The sequence below is a fragment of the Podarcis melisellensis genome (genome assembly GCF_964234715.1).
Source record: "Podarcis melisellensis genome assembly, chromosome: 6".
NCBI lineage: Eukaryota > Metazoa > Chordata > Lepidosauria > Squamata > Lacertidae > Podarcis > Podarcis melisellensis.
In genome coordinates, this window is record NC_138538.1 from 50,080,934 (window position 1) to 50,105,649 (window position 24,716).

At 41.7% G+C, this 24,716-nt stretch overlaps 1 protein-coding gene across 2 annotated transcripts in view; it reads right to left on the reverse strand.

Moving 5' to 3' along the window:
* The window catches only part of ERI3 (ERI1 exoribonuclease family member 3), a 196,595-nt gene that overhangs the window by 122,360 nt on the left and 49,519 nt on the right, over nt 1-24,716 (reverse strand). For both annotated transcript variants that reach the window (XM_081914781.1, XM_081914782.1), the window contains exon 5: nt 22,729-22,820. In XM_081914781.1, the coding sequence (XP_081770907.1) occupies nt 22,729-22,820 (92 nt within the window). The remainder of the gene's footprint in view (nt 1-22,728; nt 22,821-24,716) is intronic.

Sequence of the window (24,716 nt, forward strand, 5' to 3'; positions counted from 1 at the left end):
TAAGGCGAGAGAGCGGGAACATAATAGAGATGTTTAAAATTATGCATAGTGTAAAGAAAGTGGACAGTAAGAGGCTTTTGTCCTTCTCCTATAGTACTAGAATTCCCAGCCATACTGTGAACAACAGACAAAAGGAAGTATATCTATACACATAGTTAAACTATGGAATTTGCTCCCATAAGATGTAGTGATGACCACTAACTTGTACAGCTTTAAAAGAGTAGATAAAACCATGGAGGATAAGGCTAACAAAGGCTACTAGTTCTACATCCACTGTAGGTGGCTTATGTTTCTGAATGCCATTTGCTGGGAAATCCCATGTAAGGAGAGCACTTGGGGGCTTCACATAGGCGCCTGGCTGGCCACTGTGAGAACAGAATGCTTGACCAGATGGGCCTTTGATCTGGTCTATTGGAGTTCTTATGTTTCTGTATAATTAGTTGATGGTATCCAATTTTAAATGTTTACATGGTTTTACTATATATATATGTATGGCTGTTATAAACCGGCTTTGACTTTTTTATGAATAGCGGTATACAAATATTTTAACAAATATTTCATGTTCTTATGAACTCAAGTTGTAATAGATGGGTGACACAACAAGGCATTGTCTTTGCCAAACTATGCACCCATAAATTATGCCGGTGCTTGCAGCTGGACCCAAAGATGCCAAGATTACCAGAAGTAGGCACACAGAACATGTGGTAAACAGCCAAGACATACCTAGGAGATCACAAACCATCCTCACATTTCTATTCTGCTGTAACAACAATCATCAGAAAGTTATCAGCAAGAGAGTTATCAATACATTGGCAAAACTAGCTAGGGAACTAAGGACTATATCATAGCTCTACAATCTCTCCCATAGTAAGAACTTGTGTTCCCCAGACAGCAGGCATGTCCTAAGCCCCACAACTCCCCCCCCCCCTTCTGCTACTGGAGGGGCAAAGAATAGGCATTGTGTCCATTATCTTGGAATGTAGATTCATTTGTTCCCAATCAATTTGATTGATATGGGGTAGTTAACAGGTCATAATGCTTATTAATGCTTTGCTAAAGATTTTTAGAGATGCCCTGAATGCTGGATGGGGTATGAATTAGGCGAACACAGGAAAGACCCAAAATTAATTAAATAAGTGATTAATAGATCCATTTACACATGGTAATTACTGCAATCCAAGCAATTGGATATGCAAATTAGGCATGCACTTTGTACCCAGCACTTTGTTGTAAACTCCTACAAAGAAAGAAGGGGTTGGACAGGGCAGGGCAGTGCAGTGCTGGTTCCCTGGTGTTCATAGTGTTGCCTCTAAGGGAGCACAATTCAGTGGATCTAGAAACAAGACTTTCACCTACTGTCCGCATCTAGACCTCAATAACATCTTCCCATACACACATGCTATACTTCGACATAAACATAAGAGTTCTGGGGCAAACTGCTTCCAAACAGAAGTTTTGTAAGGGTCCAAGTTATCCTTATCTTGAAGTACACACAATTTTGTTACTTTTCCTTCTCAAATAAAAATACTAAAAAGTATGAGCTAGCAAACTATTGCCTTCTAAACTCATACATGTGAATCCAGACTGCCTTTGTAAGTACAACTTCACAGTTTAAAGAAGCTACTTCAATAAGGTTATTATTATTATTGGTGACAACCTGTCGTGATAGTTACTGTATATACCACCTCCAGGATCAGAGGCAGCATTCTTGTTTTAACTGCTTGTAATATTGTATTTTAAAATTGTGGTATCCAACCTCTGTGAAGAGAGAGTAAGAAAAATAAATAAGTAATTAATGTCACTGAACACCAGTTGCTAGAGACCAACCACACAAGAGGGGTCTTGTCCTGATGTTGTCCATGAAGACTTCCCAGTGTTTGATTGGCTACTGCAGGAAATGCTGACTAGCTAAGCCTTTGGTTTGGTCCAGCAGGGCTCTTATCTCTATCATCTTTTTTGCAATAATAAAAGAATTACACAGATATATTCAACCCCAAAACAAGAGACTAGCTGCTCTTCATGATCTCCAACATGACTTTCATTGGTAGGAAGAGCTTCTCTCTTGAGGCCTGGATGGCTTAAAGGACAGGCTTCATTTGCCACTGTGTATTCCAAATTCCTACATTATGTTCTGCAGTAGGAAAAAAAGTTCAGCTGTAACCTAAATACTGTATGTGTCTAAAGAATCTGAATTTTATACATCCTGCTAGCCATGTAAGAGAAACACACACCCCTGACCACTGAACATCCTATTCACTCTTCTTATATTTCACTCCTGCACATTTTAATTTTCCTCCCAGAGCCATAAAACTGAGAAAATTAAATTTAAAAACTAGAGAGATTTGTGTCAAATTCTAGCCCAGTATAATGTGAGGGAAGGCTTCTAAAATACACAGGGCAGTCTGACTGGCTGCAGAGGAGAATGATACGCAGATGGAGACAAAATCATGCAGCCCTCTTTCTTCCTTTGAAGCCAACTCTCCTTTCTTTCAACCAGGAAAGAAGAGCCCAGCTTGGCAGTGATAAACAGCCATGCTTTGGTTATCGCTTTCCTTAAGTTGAGGAGAGGCAGCTAGTGATGGATGGACAGGAATTTGGTTATCAGGCAGGGCTGTCAGCCAGAGTTGCAGATAGCGCACACACATTTAGCAGGGCATCATTATGCAATGGCATGGAGCTAAAATATGGCCAAGGGTATTGAAAGAATGAAAGAACAGGATTTAGAAAAAACTAGCAAATTGAGCAACAATAAAGGAGCGCAAGGCGAGGACGTTATCGTCCTAGTGACACCTTTTATCTCAGTCTGGTTAGCGAGAGAAGGGCACAAATTGGTCCTTCCTCCACCATTGTATCCTCTTGTACAAACAGAGGCAGATAAAATGTGTCACCAATGTGATAGCATATCAATTTAACCCTAATTATCCAGTGGGTCACGCTAAGAAATAAGGGTTTCTCATTTCAACAGGTCCCTCGGTTTCTGCTATGGAGGAGCCACATTAATAACACAGGGGGGAAGGGGGGGCAACGAGAAAAGGAGGGAGCCTGTAATTGAATTCAGTCACTCAGGTGGTCCTAGTGTATAAAAAATTAATGTACAACTCTCCCAACTAATCAGAGGCGGTTAATGTCCATCTGCTTCTGGGTTCAGAAAGTCAGAAGCCCAAGAAAATAGGGCCATTTCCTACATGCTGGATTCATTGATACTGAGCTGGCTTTTTAAAGAGTCTCCTCCTTTGGAAAAGATATGGGGAACATTAAATCTTGATATTTATAGACCCAGTCAGGAGGCATTAATAGAACCTCATATGCTGTCATGTTCTGAAAATATACAGAAAGCTTTGTCACCACTGCTTCAGTGAAGGCCTTTCCGCATGGGTGGTGGAAGGAGAGGAGGTTGTGGAGTAGTAGAAGGAAGGGGACAACACCGAGGTCTGCTGCTTTGTGGTCTAAAGATAATTTCTGAATGAAGTTACACCATGTTCTATTTTTATTTACTTATATATTTAAAGCACCAATGTGCTGCAGTAAAAATGCTTCAGGAAATCTGCCATATTGCTTATAAAGTATGTGAAAGTAAACATGAAAGCAGAGTGACACAATCTCTTCCTCATACTTTAGAGGAAAGTCATACATCCCTTATACCAAGCACGTCCAACAGGTAAGATCATGATCTATCGGTAGATCACTGGACATCTGTGGTAGATCACCGGCTCCCCCCAAAGAAGCTCAACAACTTTGGCTCCCCTAAAAAAAGCTCAACATTCTTGTCCTGCATCCCAAAGAAAATGGGCTTTCCTCTTCCCTAAATAAAGCCCTACAACTTTGACCTGAACCCCTAAAAAATGGGCCTTCCTCCTTCCTAAAAAAAAAAAAGCTTAACAATTTTGACCTGAACCCCCAATTAGATCACAGTCTATTGGGAGTTGGCTGTCCCTGCCTTATACCATTTAGATGCACTATAAAGTAAGAGAACAAAAACTATGGCCATTCATGTATTCAGTCCTATAGATGTCTATAGAAACCCAGAAAGCCTAACAATGCAAAAAGCATGTGCTACTCAAATGCGCTGCTATTCCTTAATGCAATAATAATTCTTCACTTCAATTTACAGGTGGCATCGTCTTACCCCAGGACAAGTCTATGGATGGTAATGGAAAATAGCCAGTGAGAAAGGGATGCTTTGCCTAGTATAACCAACTGATACATAGAAATATTAGATGCAGCTTTTAAGAAAACAAAGAAAAAAGAATGAATCTACTGCAGAGGAGAGGGAGTGCTTACTAGTAAGTGCATGATGTTGTGCTAAGCTCTGACCTGGAGCAGGACATCAACTCCTCAGAGAACAAAGCAGATCTATCACCAAACAAATAATAAAGAGAGCAAAAAGTGCCCCCCCCCTTTGCCAGCTCTGAAGATCCCTTTCCTGGTTTACCAACAGAGAATCTTCTCAAGGCCTCTCAGAGTAGGTGCCATTCGGAGCGTCATCAGATGATCCCCCAGTGGACTCAAAGGGAGAGAACAAATTGCAGGCACCTAAAACATCCAAGCCTTCCTGGACTCTACGCCCTGAATTCAGAGTCTTGATAATCTGATGTTAGTTGTTTTAAAAGCAGGTTTCTAGCCCTCATACAAATGGAGAAAATCTAAAATGTGCCTGTGGCAGATCACCACCACTCTAGGTTGTATGTGACAACTGCCACTGCACAACATATTTCCAATTATTTCCAAGCTTAGTGCAGGACTTAATAGCTTGCTGAAAATGTGATAAAAAGTCAGTTTTGTGCTCTTCTGAATTGCAGTAAATAAGCTTCAAAGCTCTGCAAAATCACCTAAATGCCTTCTACAAAGAACACTTACTTTTTGCTCCTGTGTCCCCACAACAGACTTAATTACTTTTTTGAGTCATCTTGGTAGCATCCAAACAGCCAGAGGGGTGGCTGTGGTTCACATTTGCAAGTGACAGCATCAGGATGAAATATTCTAGCTTGGAAGTGCTGGGATTAATGCAGCACTCAATTTTCAGACCAACATGAGACAGATCTCCCCTTTTTCTGCCCTCAAATGTGTCACAGCATAGCCAAACTATACGATGCATGTCAGCCTCACACATCAGTGTGCATGAAGCAGAAACATGAGAAAAAGAAAATGGAAAGGCACTTCTACTGTCAATAGAAACTGATGAATTTTTGCTTCTGAAGGGTCGATTGGAGTTGCCTCTTTCTCTCAAAGTTCTACAGTGGAAAAAGTCACCTGAGCAAACAGTCAAAGACCTATTTAGCTTCTTGCCCTGGAATTCCTCAAGTGGCCATAGATCCAGGTGATGCCCAGAAATTCACTAATGCAACAAGAAAGTCACCACCTCAGTCTGCTCAGGTTCCCTCACACATAAATCGTCTAGTCTCAACTCCCCAGCTCACGAGCGCCACACTTCTAACTTTACAAGCATTCCTCACATCCCCCATCACTTTGTAAGCCCTCAATCTGAAAAGCCATTAATGGCAACAGCCTTAGTGCACAACATGAAGTCAGTGAAAGTTTTGCCTGCAAATGTCAACCTGTCACCTCTAAATATTAATGAGGGCTGACCAGCAGCAAAAATGCATCCATGCTCCGTTAGTAACAAGATAGATACATTATAGTAAGAAAGGAGGAGGAAAGAGCATAGCTGGAGCAGACAGAAGCCAAGTTTCAGGGCCACAGGTGCTGATCTGAGCAGTTTTGATGTACAAGCCTAGCTCCCCCTCCACAACACTATCTAGGAAGGTAACCATTTCCAGTATAAACGCCACACATGAAAGTGTGATATACACCAAAACAGAAATACCTAATTCAAAGACCTATTGACATGAACTGGATATTGCTTCTTAACTTGTACTTGCAGCATATTTGCTAACGACTGCTTTCCTCTATTTTAAGCATCGTCTTTGCATCTACTTTGTAAATGTGCCTGGAGTTCTAGTTAAAACAACAAGCACAATACACAAAAATTAAAATAAGAGGTCAAGGAAATAAGTAGCCTGAGATATGGACTATCTGCAGCAGCAGTAGCCAACACAGTATGCACCAGATATTGTTGGACTATAATTCCCTTCAACTTTAACCATTGGACATACCGGCTCGGAACATCACATAGGCTACCCCGGATCCCATTCAGAACAGACATTAAAGGTTCTTTGTACAACATGGTATTAACAGCAATTCAAATTCCTTTTGGCCAGGTTGGGGTGGGATGGGGTGAGTGTGTGCGAGTGGATTGAGCAAAGGCACCTCTCCATCTAGCCCTGCTGATCTCCACCAGTACAGAGCTTCTGCTTCTGCCCTTGGGTTCCCTGCTGGTGGCAGCCAGCAAAAAGTCCTCCAGTTAGATGTCCTGGGGGCCAACCCCACTGCCATTACATGACAGCTTTGCAATCTCCCTTCCACCTCTACCACCCATCCCAGTCGGCATGTTTTGCAGGGATGCAAACCCAACAGTGTCCTCAGCACTCCTATAAAGCCTCACCAGGCAACAGCTAGGGTTAGTCTCTGAATGTTATTTTTTTTAAGTCTCTGAACTTTGAATTCTTTTCAGAGAACACATTTTGTACTTGGGAACCTCAGTTTCTATAATCATTCCACTAAAGTGGATTCAGCAAACTTTCAGATTTTCAGAGGATCAGAGTTTCAGGATTCAGGAAAAGCAAAAGGAAGAACTTCTTCACACAATGCATAGTTAAGCAACTGAATTTGCTACCACAAGATGTAGCAATGGTAACCATATTGGAAGGCTTGGAAGGGTTCAAACAAATTTGTGGAAGATAAAGCTCCCAAGGGCTCCTGGTTGCAATGTCTAGTAGGCCTCGGAATAAGCTTTCCTTCACAAGCAGGATGACTTGAATTTTACATTTTTTTAAAAAAGTTAAAGTTCATAGGAAATAGATAACAGGGATTTCCTCCTATGTGTGTTCTTTTCTTTTTATTTTACTACAGTTTTAAAAATTGTTTTATCCTGTCTCTACTGCAGCTTTTTATTGGCTGCTTTTACTGACTTATCTTAATTCATTTTGTTGTTTTACTTTTATTGCTTATTTTGTACACCACTGTGAATAAATTTTCATGCAGAAAAGCAGGACGTAAATAACATGAAATAAGACAAATCTTTCCTGTAATACAGGAGAACGCCAACTTATGAACCTAGGAAGTTGCCTTACACAGAGTCAGACCATCTAGCTCAGTACTGTCTATGATGGCTGAGAACAACTGTCCTGGAAGAGGGTTTTCCCAGCAATCTCTGGAAATACTGAGGGTTGAAACTGGGACCCTTTGCATGCAAAGCATGCGCTCCATCACGGAGCAACAGTCTTGCACCCAGCTCTTGCATCTTACACAGAATTATACATAAGCTGCACATAAAAGATTCAATAATTCTGTGCTATGGTAACTCAATCTGTGCTCCAAAAGTCTGCAATATTCTGCAAGACAGACATTCTACATTATGCATTTTCTTAATTTTGATCATTTAACTCTGCTCCTGCTGATCATGGAGAATGGATAACAGTTGTGCAGGGGACCACTGTCTTGTCACCTGACCATCAGAAATTCTGCTTGACGCCATTTCCTGTATAAGAGAGTTCATTAAGCAGTCCCTACATGTTTTCAAGCCTATCTTCACAACTGTGAGGGCTAGATTTGCTTTTTTAATTTTATTTTTAAGTGAGATAAGATCTTCAGTATACCAAGTGGTACATCAGGATACCAAGGTTAGCAGTCACATAATGGACAGAAAAGTCATAGAATTGTAGAGCTGGAAGGGACAATGAGGAACTAATTCTAATCCAACGCTGTACAATGCAAAAATCTTCTTGCCCAGCGTGGGACTCAAACCCACAACCCTCTTGAACATATAAACATCATTAAGTTTAAACATACAAAACTGAGTTATGCAAGAGTCCGACACTTGATTCATCTACCTTAGTATTGTCTCCTATAACTAGGAGTGGCTCTTCATGATCTCAGACAAAAATCTTTTCCATCACCTGGTTTCTGAGTGCTTTTAATCAGAGGTGTAAGGGATTATACCAGGGTCCTCTCGCATGCAAACATGTGTTCTATGAATTGTGGCCCCTCCCCTCCTCTTTGCTGATATTTAAAAAAAGGATTCTCTATCTTGAAGTGTCCATTTTCAGTGGGGGTGGGGGGGGGGGCTATGCCAAAGCAAACGAGAGTTAATCAAAAACAGACATAGAAAAAAGTCAAACACAAACAGGCAGCTCCACGGATGATTAGGTTGCAAACACATTTTGAGAAAAACTGTTTGTCAAGGCCTGACTAAACCCAATACATGAAGCATCTCTCACTTCCTTCCCACCAAAGTTGTCAACTCCCTCTCCAGCTAACAAAGCATGCCGGAGAACCAGAACGTTGCCAGCCCATCACCCATGCCTTCCCAAAGTGAACATTAACTTCAATTTGAAAAAGCTGATAGGAGAAAACAGAAAAATCAAGCGGAACATGGGCACCCTCTCCACTGAAGAGTCAGGCACTCTTAAAAGAAGAGAATGACAGAGAAATGCAACAGAGCCAAGCAGAAAGCTGCACAATGCCAGCGAAGCAGCAGGTGACAGCAGAGCTTAAAATTTCTCCTGGGTTCTGGAATCTCACAGCAGGCAACCTCTGGCATTTGGGCCCAGACAATGTGAGACGAGCTGTGTTCTTGCTGTGACAAAACACCCCGCCCAGAAACAGTCACCATTAGCATGTGTTCTGCCAGTGAGAAACCTCCAGAGCCAAAGGACAAGTGCAGCAATTAGAATGCAGGGAGGGAGGGGGGCAGGAGCTGTTTAACTGCACGACCCCAGAGGTCAGTGCATCTGACTCCTAGCACTTCCATAAATATTACATGAATGTGTGGGGGGGGGGATGTTTTAAGCTTCCCTGAACGAATTCTCCCTTTGACCCTTCCCCTCATTCTCACATTCTACATGCAGCTCAACATGTTAGCAACGTTATGTACACATGCAAAAGGCCAGATAATAATTTGTGTAAATGAAGGGAAGTGGATAAATTTGTTGACTGCAGGAGTGACCTAGAAAAAGCAGGGCTCTCCAATACCCATCCATGTTCCATATGCAACAGTTCTTCTATATAATGCATTTATCATCTGCTCAGAGTCAGTGCCTCACAATCAGATCCATCAAAGCACAGGACACCGGGAAAGGGAAAACAGAACTTTCAGCAGTACATGGATCATGCAAGATATGAAGAGTCAACTTGCCATACGACTGTAATTGCATTCCATCACCACTGAACCTCATCTACCATGGGTAGGGATGCCAAATGAACTGGTTTGCTCTGAATTTCAGAGTGAACTGACCTGATCTGCATCTCCAGGATTAATGCACAGAATAAAATGTGATTTTGTGGTGTTTGATTTGTTTGTGCACCTATACACACACAGATGTGAACCTATGGCCACCCGCACCCCCCTCAAGTCTTTCCTGGCATATTCCTACAACTTTTCTTTGCATAAAAAAGCTCTAGCATCTCCACAGCTCTTTTCGGAATATATATACACACATCCCAGCCCTGTTTTGCCTTTCTTAAAAAGAAAATTAAAGTCACTTGAACAGTCTTCCCCAACCTGGTGCCCCCTGATGTTTTGGATTACAACTCCCTTCATTCCTCAACACTGACCATGTTAGCAGCGGGTGATGGGAGTTATAGCCTAAAAGTGTATGGAGGGCACCAGTTGGGAAAGGCTGCACTAGAGAGAGAGAAGAAACAGAATCCTTCAGGAATTCACCTAGCATGAGGCTCTCACCAAACCATCCTGCTTCCATGTAATATAGTAATCACCAAGTGACTCAGTGATCCTAGTGTACCTCTAAGCCTGATAGCTATTTGACCATTTAGACATTTCCCACACTGGTGGTATGAAGGCAAGGTCTGCAAGTATCCTAGAACTGAGAAAGAGCCCCAGCCTTCATGCATCTCCTATGATCGTGCTCTAATGCTCCTTGACATCCCTCTGAAGACGGTGAGCTATTTGTAGTCACCACCATGATTTGTTAGTAATTATTTTCATGGTGTCACATTGCTGTCACACTGCTAACAAAGAGACAGGCAGCCCGAGGCTGCTTGCAAGAGACACTCAGAAAATGTGGCGGGGGTGGGGGGGGTGGGATTGTCAGGCACCCAAAGACTCTCTTTGCTCAACAGAGCTTTCGAACCAGAGCCCTTACAATAGCCTAAAATCAATGGTTCCTCAGAAGCAGCAAGCCAGCACTATCTTGCACTTTGGCCACAGAGGCTGAAATTAATTACTATCCTCCTCTGCACTATCCCTGAAACAAAGCCAACAAAGCCAGTGGGTTCGGGGTAGTTTTAGATTTCCTTAAGCTATTAACGTGCTAGACATCTAAAGCAAAGACACATACAAAATGTGGGTGCAGATGACTTTAGCTATATCCTTTCAAGCTGCATTTCCCCCCCAAGAACTGCAAAACCACTGCGAAGTCTACAGTATCCCAGTATTGGCAAATATGCTAATTTATACACAGTGACAATGTGCTGTATTTCTTCAGTCTGGCTGCCTTAGCTGTTTAGCATTTCCCTGTGCTAAGGGACAGTTGCAGAGACAGACACACACACACACTGTCACAGCCTAATGGCTTGTGCCCGTTTCCTTGCCCTCGTGTCACTGACATCCCAAGATCTTCCTATATGCCAGCTCCATCTATCCATCTTGCACCTGTGACTGTGATACTTCAGACTGACTTGTCAGTCAAAGGTAATCATCCTTCCCCCACTATCTGCATTGCTTGCTTGGTCCCATGAGAAATGTCAGCAATTCTAAGACCTGGTATGTTGCACAATACAAATACAGTCAAATGAAAGTGAGCTGCCACACCAGCTGACCCTTCAGGCTGCCTTGATTCCAGCTGGATAGAATAAGGATGAACATGGCTCCTTGAGCAATCCTAAATGTTCACAGCATCCAATAGGTATGATCGTCCTTCTGCTCAATGTAACAGCTTGCACATCATACATCACGACAACAGAAGAAAAGTGCCAAAGAATTCTGAGGCCATTAAAACTAATCGTAGAAGCTTAACCTGGAGAGTGTGTGTCACATCAAGACAAGTTGTGAAACTTACCATATGCTCCAAAAATTGATACGTTTCCCCCCCCCCCCTTTGAATGGCCCTAATCACTACTTAGAACGTTTAAACGGTCCATAAAATGTAACTGATGCAGCAGCTCATGGGGCTGCAAAATGATGTCACAATTCAAGAGGATGGTTTGACCTCATCTGTACCTGCAGAATTAATGGAAGGAGGAGGTTGGTTCCAAGTTTGTACTGTTTCCATAAGCCATCAAAGTCCTAGCACAACGATAGCTAAAGAACATGCAGATACATTCACACCTCAAAAGGCAGAAATGGTGAAACATTGTTCAGACAGCCTGATAATGTCGGCATCGATGCAGCACAGAAAGGATAAATAATTTAACTTCAGCCATACCTAATACTCCTTTGCCCAGAATCCATTTTGCTTGTCGTCCCCGCCCCCATATGATAGTATATACTGCTTTTTCAGCTTCAAAGTACTGCCTCCAACAATATTGAAGGTTCTTGGTCAAACACAGGGGTCAGAAACCTTTTTCAGCCGTGAGCCGGTCCACCGTCCCTCAGACCATGTGGTGGGCCGGACTATAATTTATTTTGGGGGGGGGGGGGAATGAACAAATTCCTATGCCCCACAAATAACCCAGAGATGCATTTTAAATAAAAGGACACATTCTACTCATGTAAAACCATGCTGATTCCCATGGGCCTTAGGTTGCCTACCCCTGGTCAAACACTCAAAGTGGAGTCTACAGCCAAAACAGATCATCCTGTATCTTAACAGGTTTCATCTCTGCCTTTCACTAACAACTTAAACAGATAACTGCCATTTAAGTCGATTTTGTTACAACCTGGCCAGCCAAAGAACATAGAGCCCTAGAGTTTTCAGCATCACACAAAAAAACTCCAGGTCTCTAGAGCTAACAGAATGGAAAAGGAGCTCCAAGATTATCTACCTAACCCGACGCACTGAAAGAATTATCCAGATCATATCTGGGCAACTTAAGACCCATATGCCAAATACAAATTAAGGGCATCCTTTCTGTAGCTTGTCAAGTATTCACTGCATCACATAGCATGCTAGCTACCACCTTACATTGTATTTTATTACACTTTAGCCCAGTATATTTTTCAGGAAATAGCTCTGTCCATTTGGCAGAATGCAGTGTCAGCAAACCCAAAGTGTAAGTTCTCTTCCCGATCATGGTCCAGAAAGCTTCAGCAGGTATACAATCCAACCTACGCTCAAAAAATCATCCAGCAGAACGCTATGCTAACTGATTGTGTCTCCCCATGCTTATTAAAATATCATCAAGCAAGGAAGTTGGTCAATAACCTCAAAAAAACCCTATATGAATATTTGGCAATATGCAAATATAAATATAATTGATGAATAATCAATTACAAAGCTGGTGAAAAAATCAATTTAAAATATCTAATCAGCTAACTTTCCTATTTCTTGATTTTCTTAGGCCTCATGTGGAACATGCATCAACAGAATAATGTCCTGATTAAAGGAAGTAATAGTACCGCTCTATTCTGCCTTGGTCAGACTACACCTGGAGTACTGTGTCTAGTTCTGGGCACCACAATTTAAGAAGAATGTTGACAAGCTGGACAAGATGATCAAGGGTCTGGAAACCAAGTCTTTTGAGGGATGGTTGAGGGAGTTGGGTATATTTAGCCTGGGAAGGAAGAGACTGAAAGGAGATCTTACAGCCATCTTCAAATATCTAAAGGGTTTATTGACTTATTTATTAAATTTGTATACTGCCCATTCAATGATCTCAGGGTGATTCACAGCAAAAATGCAAGATAAAAACACAAAACACATAATAAAAATAAGAACAAAAACAAAACAATAAACCCCCTCACCCTCACTCACTCCCCTTGCTGCTGGTGTAATACAAATGACTAATGCAGTATGTGTGGGTTAAAGGTAAAGGTAAAGGTACCCCTGCCCGTACGGGCCAGTCTTGCCAGACTCTGGGGTTGTGCGCCCATCTCACTCAAGAGGCCAGGGGCCAGCGCTGTCCGAAGACACTTCCGGGTCACGTGGCCAGCGTGACATCGCTGCTCTGGCGAGCCAGAGCTGCACACGGAAACGCCGTTTACCTTCCCGCTAGTAAGCGGTCCCTATTTATCTACTTGCACCCGAGGGTGCTTTCGAACTGCTAGGTTGGCAGGCGCTGGGACCGAACAACGGGAGCGCACCCCGCCGCGGGGATTCGAACCGCCGACCTTTCGATCGGCAAGCCCTAGGCGCTGAGGCTTTAACCCACAGCGCCACCCGCGTCCCATGTGTGGGTTAGTGGGCTGTTATTTCATTTATCACAGTTTTAAGGGAGAAAAGCATGCTCACAGTGACATAAAATAAATGCTTATGGACTAGTAGCTTTTACAGACTTTTGTATGGCTATGCTACCCTGTAGTACAATCACTGCCAGTCTCCGCATACTTTTTCTCAGTCTCAATGACAAGAAAATAGGACAATGCCACCACCCACCCCAATTATGAGTAATAAATTAATTTTTATTAAATAACTAATCACTCTCTCTCTAATATTCTACCCTAGATATCAGTTTCTCTTATGTTTCGCCCCCTTTCTTAGCGTTTTACTATCCCTTTTGATACTGTTGTCTGGCTTCATTCCCATGGTCTTAATTTCCAAACCAATACCACTGTGCTCTCTCAACTTACACTGTGTCAAAGCTCATTATGCTTTCAGCTAACACACCACCAACCCCTTCAGATACAGGGATGAAGCTCTTACCCTTTGTGTATAGAAGATTAGACAAGCTGAAGTTTGCCGTCCATAGCAAGGTAATCCCTACGTGAACGGCTTAGTTACAAGCATCTCACCCAAAACCAATTCCTAGAAACCACAGGGAGAGGGAGAAAGGGGGGAGGAAGACACTTGCAGGATTCGACATACAACCCTCCATTCCCAAACAAAGCAAGAAAAAGAAAGCAGCAGAAAAGGTTAGCATGCAGAGCCATAAAATTAGAAAATACAGGACTGAGAAAGTGGTTGCTTGGATTACAAAACTAGTTTAAGTTTCCTTTTGTCTTGAAGAGTGAGAGATTTGGGGGTAAAATAATAGTCAGGGGTTTAGAAAAAGCTCATTGCCTGCAAAAGGTTCAATCTGGCCTCCTGTATTCATTGATATCTTTATGTATCTGCTGGGAAAAGTCATCCAGGGGTTTGAGTTGAAGTATCACCAAAACGAAATGGCATTCATTTCTACCTGTCTACCCACGGGAGGTTGTGGAAGCCCTCCACCAAGACAAGAGGAGGTGCTGTGGATTGGAAAGTCACCATCTCCAGATTCAGCTGTACAAGTAGTCCTAGATGAGACTGTGGCCCCCAAGGAACAGCAACCACAAAAAAATCCAGAACAGATTTAACGGATGCATGGGGAGAGGAGGGAGGGAAATTTACGCTGTGCAAACAAATGTCCTTGCACTAATTGAACTACTGTGTTGGATACCACTAATGTTCTGTCGGTTTTAACTCCAATGGGGAAGTTATGGCCTAAATTTTGTAAAAATTTAATTCTGCAATGTTGCATGTTGGTAATTGGTTGTGAGCCACTTTGTGAAGAAAAATTCTCCCAAAAAGTGGGGTATAATTTTTTTTAAATAAATAAAAGCAATAGCCAGATGAAACAGAATTCAGTACATACACAGTACACACATAGGTCTTCTACTTGTTTATTCCAGAACATATTATGCTGACAGCAATTTTTATGGTGAAGCATGTGATGTAGCAGCATAGGTATTATATGTACTCGGAAAAACAAGCCAAGGATCAGCACTTAACCATGGTTTCCCATTCATGTATGAACAGAAACAATGTTTAATGATTTCAAGACAAGCAACTTTGAACTATGGCTTAATATCCTGGCTTGTTTTGAAGCCACTAACCATACTTTCCAGATTCACACATATTGGGGAGCTATGATTAAGTGAGGAATCTTGTTCTGTTGTTTGCGTGAAGGGAGGAGCTAAAGGGCAGAAAAGAGACTGTCTGCAGCAGTTGCGTACTGCTCATGCATATCTTAACTTTTAAAAAGAGAGAATATTTGGCTTAATAGTATGTGAAAAATGGTCTATCTGCTAGGATTCTTAGAGGATTGTGAATTCTGCATTTGCATGGCTTGACTGCAGAATACACATAATCCTGCCCTTAATTCGCCATTGCTACACCTGTCATGTAATCAGTTGTGAGATCTGACAAATTCTCTAGGCAGAAATTTTAACTGCTTGGCATTATTCAAAGTAACTTATTTGTGTGACTGGTTAGGTTTGTGTTGTTATTTTTAAGATGTAAATTTCTTGATTCAGGAGCAAAATCGCTCACTCAACGAATACAGGGCAATAAGCACAATAGCACTATTCCTAAAAAGTCACACATCCACCAGTATTAGCATCTCGGGAAGCAGTCTCTCACACTAGAAGATATTAGAACTGTGCATGAGTCGACAGTATTAATAGTGAGGTCCAGTGTAGCATGAGCAAATGCAACATGATATCTCCTTCTCCTCCAGTCTGTAACATGTTGCATACCTCCAAAATCTCCGGAACAGATTTTGGAGTCACAGGTGGAGACTGGAAGGTGAAGGAAAGAAAGCAGAATTCCTGCTGCACACATGGATTTCAGCAAGCAGATGGATCTTACTGGGTGCCACCATAATACTGGACTTCAGATAACTTAAACCTAGAACATGTTTGGTAACTTAAGACCTTGGATCTATGAAAGTCAAGTGGTTTATTCTCTGAGCTTGTAATAGAGAGCTTCTGTCTTTTCCATTGTTCTTGATATATTCTGAACGTGGCATCGCCAACTCTTCTTGTAAAACTTGGACAAGGGAAAATTAAAAACAGTAAAATCAAATTAAGCAATGGTATAATTCACTGCTAAGGATTCACTAATGTGCATCCCAAGAAATGCACCAAGAGCTATAAATGTTTCTAGTATGCTTTATCACCATATTAGAAAGCAAGCATTTGCTTTTTAACCACTTATCAAAATAAAAACTTCTGAGCAAGTAGTTTCCTGGAGAGAAATGAATTAGTCAAGCCTTTCCTGCCATGGAAATAATCAGATACGCATTTTCATGTCTTAGAAATTTAGCTTTTGCAGGTGGGACTTGTTCTGCTTCTCATTCTCAGCCCCAAACAGTACTTAATAGTCTGTTTGGATCAAACTAAAGGTTCGTCCATCCCATCATACTCTTTCCCATAATGGTCATGGAGATGCTTTGGGAAAGCCCACTAGAAGCAGAGTGTGAAGGCAACAGCCTTCCTCTGCTGCTGCCCACAGTAACAAGTAGGTTCCATTGAACTATCATGGCTAATAGGCATTACAGACACATTTGCCAAATCCCCCTTTGAAGTCAGTCAAGCCAGTGGCGATAATGACATCTTCTGTCAGACAGAAGATGGATCTCTAGTCTGACCCAGCTTGGCAACTATTATACTAAGTTATCTTGGGTGCTACTCCAAGTCAACACAAAAGTGAAGTTCCTTCATGATATAAATGGGGTGCAGTATGACAGCCTGTTCCTTGTATGTGTGGAGGACCTTCTCAGGGATGCCTACTATTTTTATATTATATGCAGGTTGTGAATAAGAGCAGAATGAACAGGGTGGAGATCAAGCCTCTATATCTGCTTCCAGAAAATCAGACAAGGTTGAAATATCTATGCTCTACTTCTGGTTCTCCTGGATGGTAATGATGAAGCTAGACAGGCTGAATTATCCAGGATATAGCACAATGCATCAATATAATGATATAGCAGACAGGAAAGAATGACTCACCAGGTGCTGGTTTGCTTTGAGCAGAGAGAAAAAGAATACAATGCCATCCCACCATACTGTTGGAACGGGGAGATTTTCCACAGAGATACAGGGCAGAACAGGGAGGCTTACTCAGAGGGAAGCCTGGTGTGAATAAGCCTGAGGTAGTTCCCTCATCTGGCCCCTCCAAGGAAGCAAGACCCAGTGGTTTGTAACAAAAAATACACAATTCACTGCTCATAACAAACAATACACATCACAGTTTGCTATAAATCCCACGCTACACTGATTTCCAAGAATGAGCTGCTTACCCCAAGTCCAAGCTTTGCCTTGCAGTTTCACATTCTCAAGTAGCTCCTTGGAATCCCCTTCCCACAGCACTTGTTCTCAGGCCTAAGGTCCCATAAGCTTAACAAGGCTGAATCTCCACTCACACATTTCAGCCTGGCAGGTCTGGTGCCTCTTATCTCGAGCTTCAGGTAGTTTCTTTTTAATTAATAGCATTTCTGTATCGATGGAGGAAACTCTAACACCCAGAATGAATGGCCCTCTCTCATTAGATCCACTGCTGTCATGATGTATTCAAGCTGTGGAGGAGAATTCATTTCCTCTCAGGTGCATGGACTTTTCTTTTCCTTAGTGGGGGGAGGTTTTTAGAATGAGTGACGGTATTTGCCAAACCTGACATGAGACTACGTTGATGTGAAATGCCTTTGTCAGGACAACCCTTCAGAAAGGTGATGTTCCCACTCAGGGGCTTTTTCCTCGTTAAAGAAATTGCATCTTAACAAGGAAAGGAGGCTAGTAAGCAGGAGGAAAACAGCTGTCTTCCTTTTGCCAATCCGATTCTTGCTGATCAGTGGGGGCTGGGAGTCAGGAAATCCTCCCATGCACATGTTGGGTACAGAATCAGCACCTGGTTTCTGACCCCAGGGTTACAATGAGCCTTCTGGGCAACAACTCACCACGTATTCCAAACAGGTCCATGATACTATTCTGACCTAAGCTCATCACTACTGGATATTCACTTATGCCTCGCTGCTGTCAACATCTAATGAAGAACCCTGGAACCCTGAAGCTAAACAAAATAATGTGATAGTATGCCAGCTACGAATCTACTGGAACAGAAACAGCCTTGCTTCAGTTATCCATTACCTGGTAACTTCCTGTGTGGACTACTGCAATGCACTGGGTCCCCAGATGCATTTGAAAATGGTTTGGAAACTCCAGTTAATTCAGAATATGACCATGAGACTGCTAACTGGGACCAGATGATTTGAACACATCAAGCCAGTACTTCACTGCCTTCACCGGTTCTGTTTCTAGGAGGAGTTAAAATAGTGTTGGTATTTACTTTTAGGGCCTTTCAAAGCTTAGGAGAAAGATACTGAATAACTCTTTTTTTTCTATCCCTACACATACCTACCTAACACTTCAGATTTTCTTCAGGTCCATCTTCATGTGCCCCTACCAGGTGAGGTGCAGGATGTCGCCCCTCGGATGCTGCTAAACTACAACTCACATTCTTCCTATCAGCCATGCTTGCTGGGGCATTTAGGAACTATACTTCAGCAATATATGAAGGGTCACAGGTTAGCACCCCCACTGCAACAACAAGCGATAAAATCTTAGAATTTTTTTTCTGAAACACTGAAAGAAAGAGGATGGAAAGTACTGAGAAAGAGCCACTGATTCTTATTCCAACAATGAATTGGAACTGTAAAAAAACCCACATGTTTGCTCCTTGTACTAAAATGCCCATTAAAGAGAAACACAAGATAGAGAGCTCCCTCAAGTGCAGAAGATATATTTTCAGAAATATATCGTTTAATTTTCCTGTTATTATCTGGAATAAAAAGATTAATACCTGTTAACCTGCCACATATTTTTGCAACTTATTTGATACTAGTCTGGCCTTTGACTTTTAAAAAATCTGGATCTGAACCAGTATGATTCCTGAAAACTCACACACTCATCTATCATAAGCAAAACAGCTGTTTATCCTTTGCACAATAATGACATATGAGTTAGCTTCCCTCCAGTGCACTCTTAGAATATAATTGAACTTTGCTGAGGAATACATCTGAGGTATGCTGCACATCCAAGCTACTGTGCCTCTTTTGGTCCTTGAGGCAGCATATCAGCTCTTCACCAATCCCATTTGAAAAGAGATGTAGCTCAGTTCTGCTTTGCTAAATCTTATTTGGCAATGTGTCTAAACACATGCAAACTTAATTAGTTCAGGAGGGAGCCTCAGCATTCATAGTGATGGATAAAAGTAAATGGGGAAATGAGACGAGTCAGGGCTGGCAGCAAGCGCTCTCTCACTCAAGCTCAAGCCATGTTCGCCAACATGCTGCTAATCAGATGTGATGGCACTAAGGCTTCCGCAGCCCATCTCCACTGGGACAAAGTGACGGGCTGTTCATTAACAGGTAGCTGCTGAAGCCCTTACTTCCATGAAGCCGGAATCACAAAACCACAGGTTTCCCACTTGGCACCAGAAACATCCAAGCATTAGCCTCTGAAACTGTTGTGTAAAAGAACATTTAAAAATAAGATAAAATGCATGGTGGGGGAGATGAGCCATTTACAACATCTTCTGAGGCTACAATGGAATGTCCTCTCCCACATGAATGAAAATGCATGTAGAAGATACGCAAAGAATGACGTTAACAAACTCAAAAAGGATCTGTGGTGTCTCCTGCTGGCCATGAGGCCTCAAATCCACATTGCAGGAAGGAAAATCCTCATTAGTTCTTTTCCCTCACAGAATCATAGAAGTGTATGATATGTTTGTCCTAGATATATTTTGTAAGGCTTCCATAATAGAATTATACACCTCAACTAGCTAGCTCTATTGCTTAACTGTTTTAGAATGAAGTCCCTCACTCCTGCCAACCAAGTATCCAACTTAAAATAGGCCTGCACACACTTGAACTATTGCTTCTTGTTCTGTATTTAATGACTCTGGTCTTTCTTCTCTATGTCAGCCTCTTCCACATTCTATTTGCAAACAAGCGCAAATGGACCTGATAAATCTCAGCAAAGCTAGTTCACTCAGCTTTTATGTTTTTTATGCATTTCAAGCTCTTTACCATCATTGATGCTCATTCAAATCCTTTCCAGTTTTGTTTGTATCCCCCTTAAAATGTGACAACAAAAACTAGACAAGCTGCTCCAGCTGAGCAGCACCTTCCATCCTTTTTGGAAGCATTTCTGATCATGTGATATATGAATTTGGTTAAATAACTAAATAAAAATGTGGACAGGACACAACAAAAGAAGATTCACTACCAGGGAGTCTAAAAAGTTGACAACCAGAATATGTAACTCCAAATGCTCCAGGTAAACAACTCCAAATGATGCAGGTAAACAAGCTAAGGTATATATGTTTATTTTATTCTGGAAGCTTGGAGGCATGCACGACAACAATCTGAGATTTTTGCAATAAAGACTGAAGTGATGGTGAAAGGTGGCAATGATTCTGGAGGCACACAAAGGCAAAAGATAAGAATTAAACACAAAAATGTCCTTATGGAGTACCAGAATCAGCACTGATACAATGACAATTCCTTACCTAATCCCAAAGACACAGGCTATATAGATATGACCTAAGGGATCACTTGGCCACCTGTAGGGACACTGATCCATCACATAAGAGAAACTCACCTTCATTCACCTTCACCAATCAAGTGACCTTCAGACATTTTGGACTACAACTCTCCTCAGCCCCAACCAGCACAGGTGGCTGGGATTGGTGGAAATTGCAATCCAAAACATCTGAATGGCATCAGGTCAGGGAAGGCTTGACTTGCCCACAAAGGTAACTCTGTGTTGCAGATTTAGGGCCAGATGCTCTAACGCCAAAACAAGATGTAGAGTAACTTGTAGGGATAAATAATGTATATTTAGGCCAGTGAAATTCTGAATTTTCTCATACTGATGCTTTAAAGGAAATTAAGCCCTGATAAATCTCTGCAACAAGGTCAATCTATGGTGGCTCTAGACAGGGCTTCAAAGAGGGCTCAGATACAGACTGTTCTGCTAACAAATACAAAAAAGTAATTATTTTGTCTAAAAAAGAGCAACACCTTTTCTTTCCACATTGGGTCTTTTGCTGTCAGTTCAGCCCCAATTTTTAAAGTTAGCACTAGTAATCAGTCCAAGCAAGTAAGTGCTCAAGAATCCTTCTCAATGCTGAATAGAATAAGCATGAGAGATTCTCTCCGGCAGCACGCCCTCTTATGACTTGTAGAAATTCACGTGTGATTGAAAGCCAAGCAGCACAGCTAACAAGTTGTGGATGTCAGGTTAGCACTGCATATGTCAAGTGCACAACCTTTTTCTTGTAATATAAATGGCATCACTCTGCTAGAGAGGCAAAGATCGGGTCACATGAGCCCCAGTGCTTTCTGTCTGTCCAGATATTACTGATAAACAGGGATAAGTGGCTTTTATGTACATGCACTCAATTAAGGAACATAATAACCCACTGTAGTTGAACAGATTCAAAATGGTTGTGGTGTCTCCTGCTGGCCACTAAGTCTCAAATCCTTCTTCACACTGGGTGTGAATGAGAGGACCACAAAGGAAGTACACTTTCACATGCCACATGGAGTATGCCATGAATAGCTTTAAAAGGAGGTTAGTAAAATTTATAGAGGATAAAGCTATCAAGGACTGTAAGTCATGATGGCTATATACTGCCTACAGGATCAGAGGAAGAATACTGAACACAAGTTGCTGAGGAACAGGAGCAGGGGAGAACCCTTGCTTTCATGTCCATGAGTTTCTGCTTGACTAGTGTGGAAAACAGGAAGCTCAGCTAGATTGGCTTTTGGTCTGATCCTGCAAGGCTCTTATTATGTTCTTAACCCCTTTACATCAGTATAATGCCAGGCACCTTGTGTAGTTCAATAATACAAAATTGTGGCAGACCAAGTCAGGGAGTTACAAAGACATGGAGCTGTATCAGTTCCTCCAGTATTAAGTTGTATGGCTGTTGACTGAAGTGAAGTGCTGTAGCTGATTTTCTATAGAAGGTGTCTAGGAAAAGAGAGCTCTTGGCTAATAAGGCCCCAAACAATGCAGATTAAAATATATGTCAGCATCACAACTATTGTTTTAATTTAATTTTGATGTACAGAAGCTGATATCTTTCAATATGAAAGTAGAGAAAGACCATCCCCTTTTAAACCTGCTGACAGTCTTATTTGGGGGGGGATAAAAATGAATCCTATACATTCATCTTTTCTCAAGCAAGAAATACAAAGTTCCTTGCTCTTCAACTTAGTCATCATCTCTGAAAGAAAGGATCTTCAAACAGACAGTAATGTGGTTCAAGTTCAAGAAAAAATGCACCTGCCATTATCCTGCACTCCGTCTGTTTACAATATGGACTATTTTGACATGCTGAGATGCAGGAATGCATCAAAGCATGCAACTTCTAGGGCTACGCGGGGACCTCAGCATCTTGTGTATCTGACCAAGGAAATGATGGGTGCCACCTTTACTCCCAAATGTGGCATGCTCCATAATGTCCCCTCCGAGATGGCTAAGTGCTGGCACAGAGGCAGAGGGAGAGAGGGACAGGCATGATATGACCATTACTAGACAAGTATCAGTACCACACCATTTGAAGACATTTTACTTCCAAAAGGGTGTGCTACCTAGAAAGTTAAGATATAGGAGAAATGGTAGCACACACTTCCCTTCGCCAAAATAAGGAAGATACATGAAAATCCTAGCGCAGGAGGAAATATTGAGTAGCGGCAAGAGTGCTCATAGCGTGAATGCATAATCCTCCATCCCATACTCACATTACTTTCAAGTCCCAGTCTCCACAGGTTACAAAAATCGACTTGACGCTGGGATCCAAGAGGCCTTCCTTTGCCATCCACTCATCGACCCTCTGAAAGAAACAGATGAGCTTTCTGAGACATGGAAAAGAGACACAACAGTTAAATGCTGATAAGCCTCACAATCACAAGAGAAGAAAATTGTGATCTTATCCGACACGGCTGTCCCCCCTCCCATCTCATTCTGTTCCCCTCCTCATCTCTATGAAAGTATGCTTGGACCTTTGAAGATTTCTGATAGGAGACATCAAGCGGCCAGAGAAGGGGTGATCTTATCAGGAATCACAACACTTCTGCTTACAGAATGGCCGTCACATTTTAATATTACTTGGCCATTTCCTGTGTGTCTTGAATAGCCTTCCCCACGCCATAAAACAGATAGCTTGTTAAATCAACAGTTACAAAAGGTCCTTTTTCAACATACCCTAAGCAATTGCTTACAGAATCATGTTCAGATCTGAACAAGCTGGACTTTAACCAAGGAGACCTATCAAGCAATTAATGTGGAATAGCGGAGTAGAAAAATAAGGGTTCCTATCCAAATCAGTAGGGAGTGAGAAAGCCTTGCAAATAAATAACCTTGTAAACACAATTATTCCGCTGTTTTATTCTTCTAACAAATATCAATTTATTCTCTGTAATAGACAGGTGTAAGGACACATGTTCCTCTTTCCAGAAGCAGAAAAGTGGTACAAGAATATGAAACAAGGACAGCAGATAGGACACAGGGATCAAAAGGGACCGATAACATGGGAACAGGCTATATAGTAGGAGCACTGGAAAGACACAAGGAACCATGCAGGGCATTAAAATAACAGGTACTTTCACTATATTGTTTTCCGTGCCTGCTTAAAAAAAACCTGTGTTTCATTATGCTCACCACGAATTTAATTTTAACATGCAATTTTAACAGGTGATTTTAGTACGCATAATTGTTTTAAAATTACTGATTTTAGTTTACATTTTGTAATGTAGCTTGTTTTTAATGTTTATCTCTTGTTAATAACTTGGAGGTATTTTGCTTGAGTGGTGTACAAATTTAATTAAATGAACGAATACCAAAAAGAAAAGATCCCAGGCACATTCTTGACACCTCCAGATACAGGTAGCAAAGACTCCTGTCTGAAACCCTGTAGAGTCACTGCCAGTCATTTTAGGCAATAGTGATCTAGATTGTCCATCGGTCTGACTAAATATAGGACAGATTCTCATGTTCTCAGCAGGGTGTATCAACCCTTTGCTGGAGCTGCAATTCTTCAAGTGCCAACGTTACTCAGTAGCTCCACCCTTCTGGATGGACTTGTAAAATATAATTGTCTCATACTGAGCACCCTATGCAAATTTCTTCACTTGTCTTATATTTAATGGGACTTCAGGGTCTCGCTGGTGGCCCTAACCACAGAAAGGAGACCCAAAGAGTAGTAAACTATGAAAGTACATTCCACCTGTCAGGGGAAGTTTTTGAGCAAAGAGCGGAAGAAAAGTCTTCTTATCCAGGCCAGCTGAGGCTGCTTCTAATGCAGTCAGGAGGAAGACTCACAACTGAATAGCATCCAGGGATTCATAGCTGTCCCCTTTTGCCTCACTCAGGCAATTTAAAGCTACCCCTGAAGCAAGAGAGCACAACTTTAACCTCTAATCAGATTTCCTTACACTAGCTGTGGTTACAATTGTTTTGATTAAGAACCATTAGGCACAAATCCTGATGGGAGCAACACATCGAGCTGCAGTCAGAATAGGCTCTCCCTCCTGGAGGACTCCATCCATAGATGCCAAACAACAAAAGCTATTGATTGTAAAAGTACTTTCAGCTAATTAAGCCTTAAATGCGGCAGGAATTCAACATTAAGCAGATGGCACTATTAAGATTATCTCCAGCATTCAGGACCCTCACAGACAAGATTTCATGGGCACTATTCTTTCTGTTTATTACTGAGTATTTAAGTAGA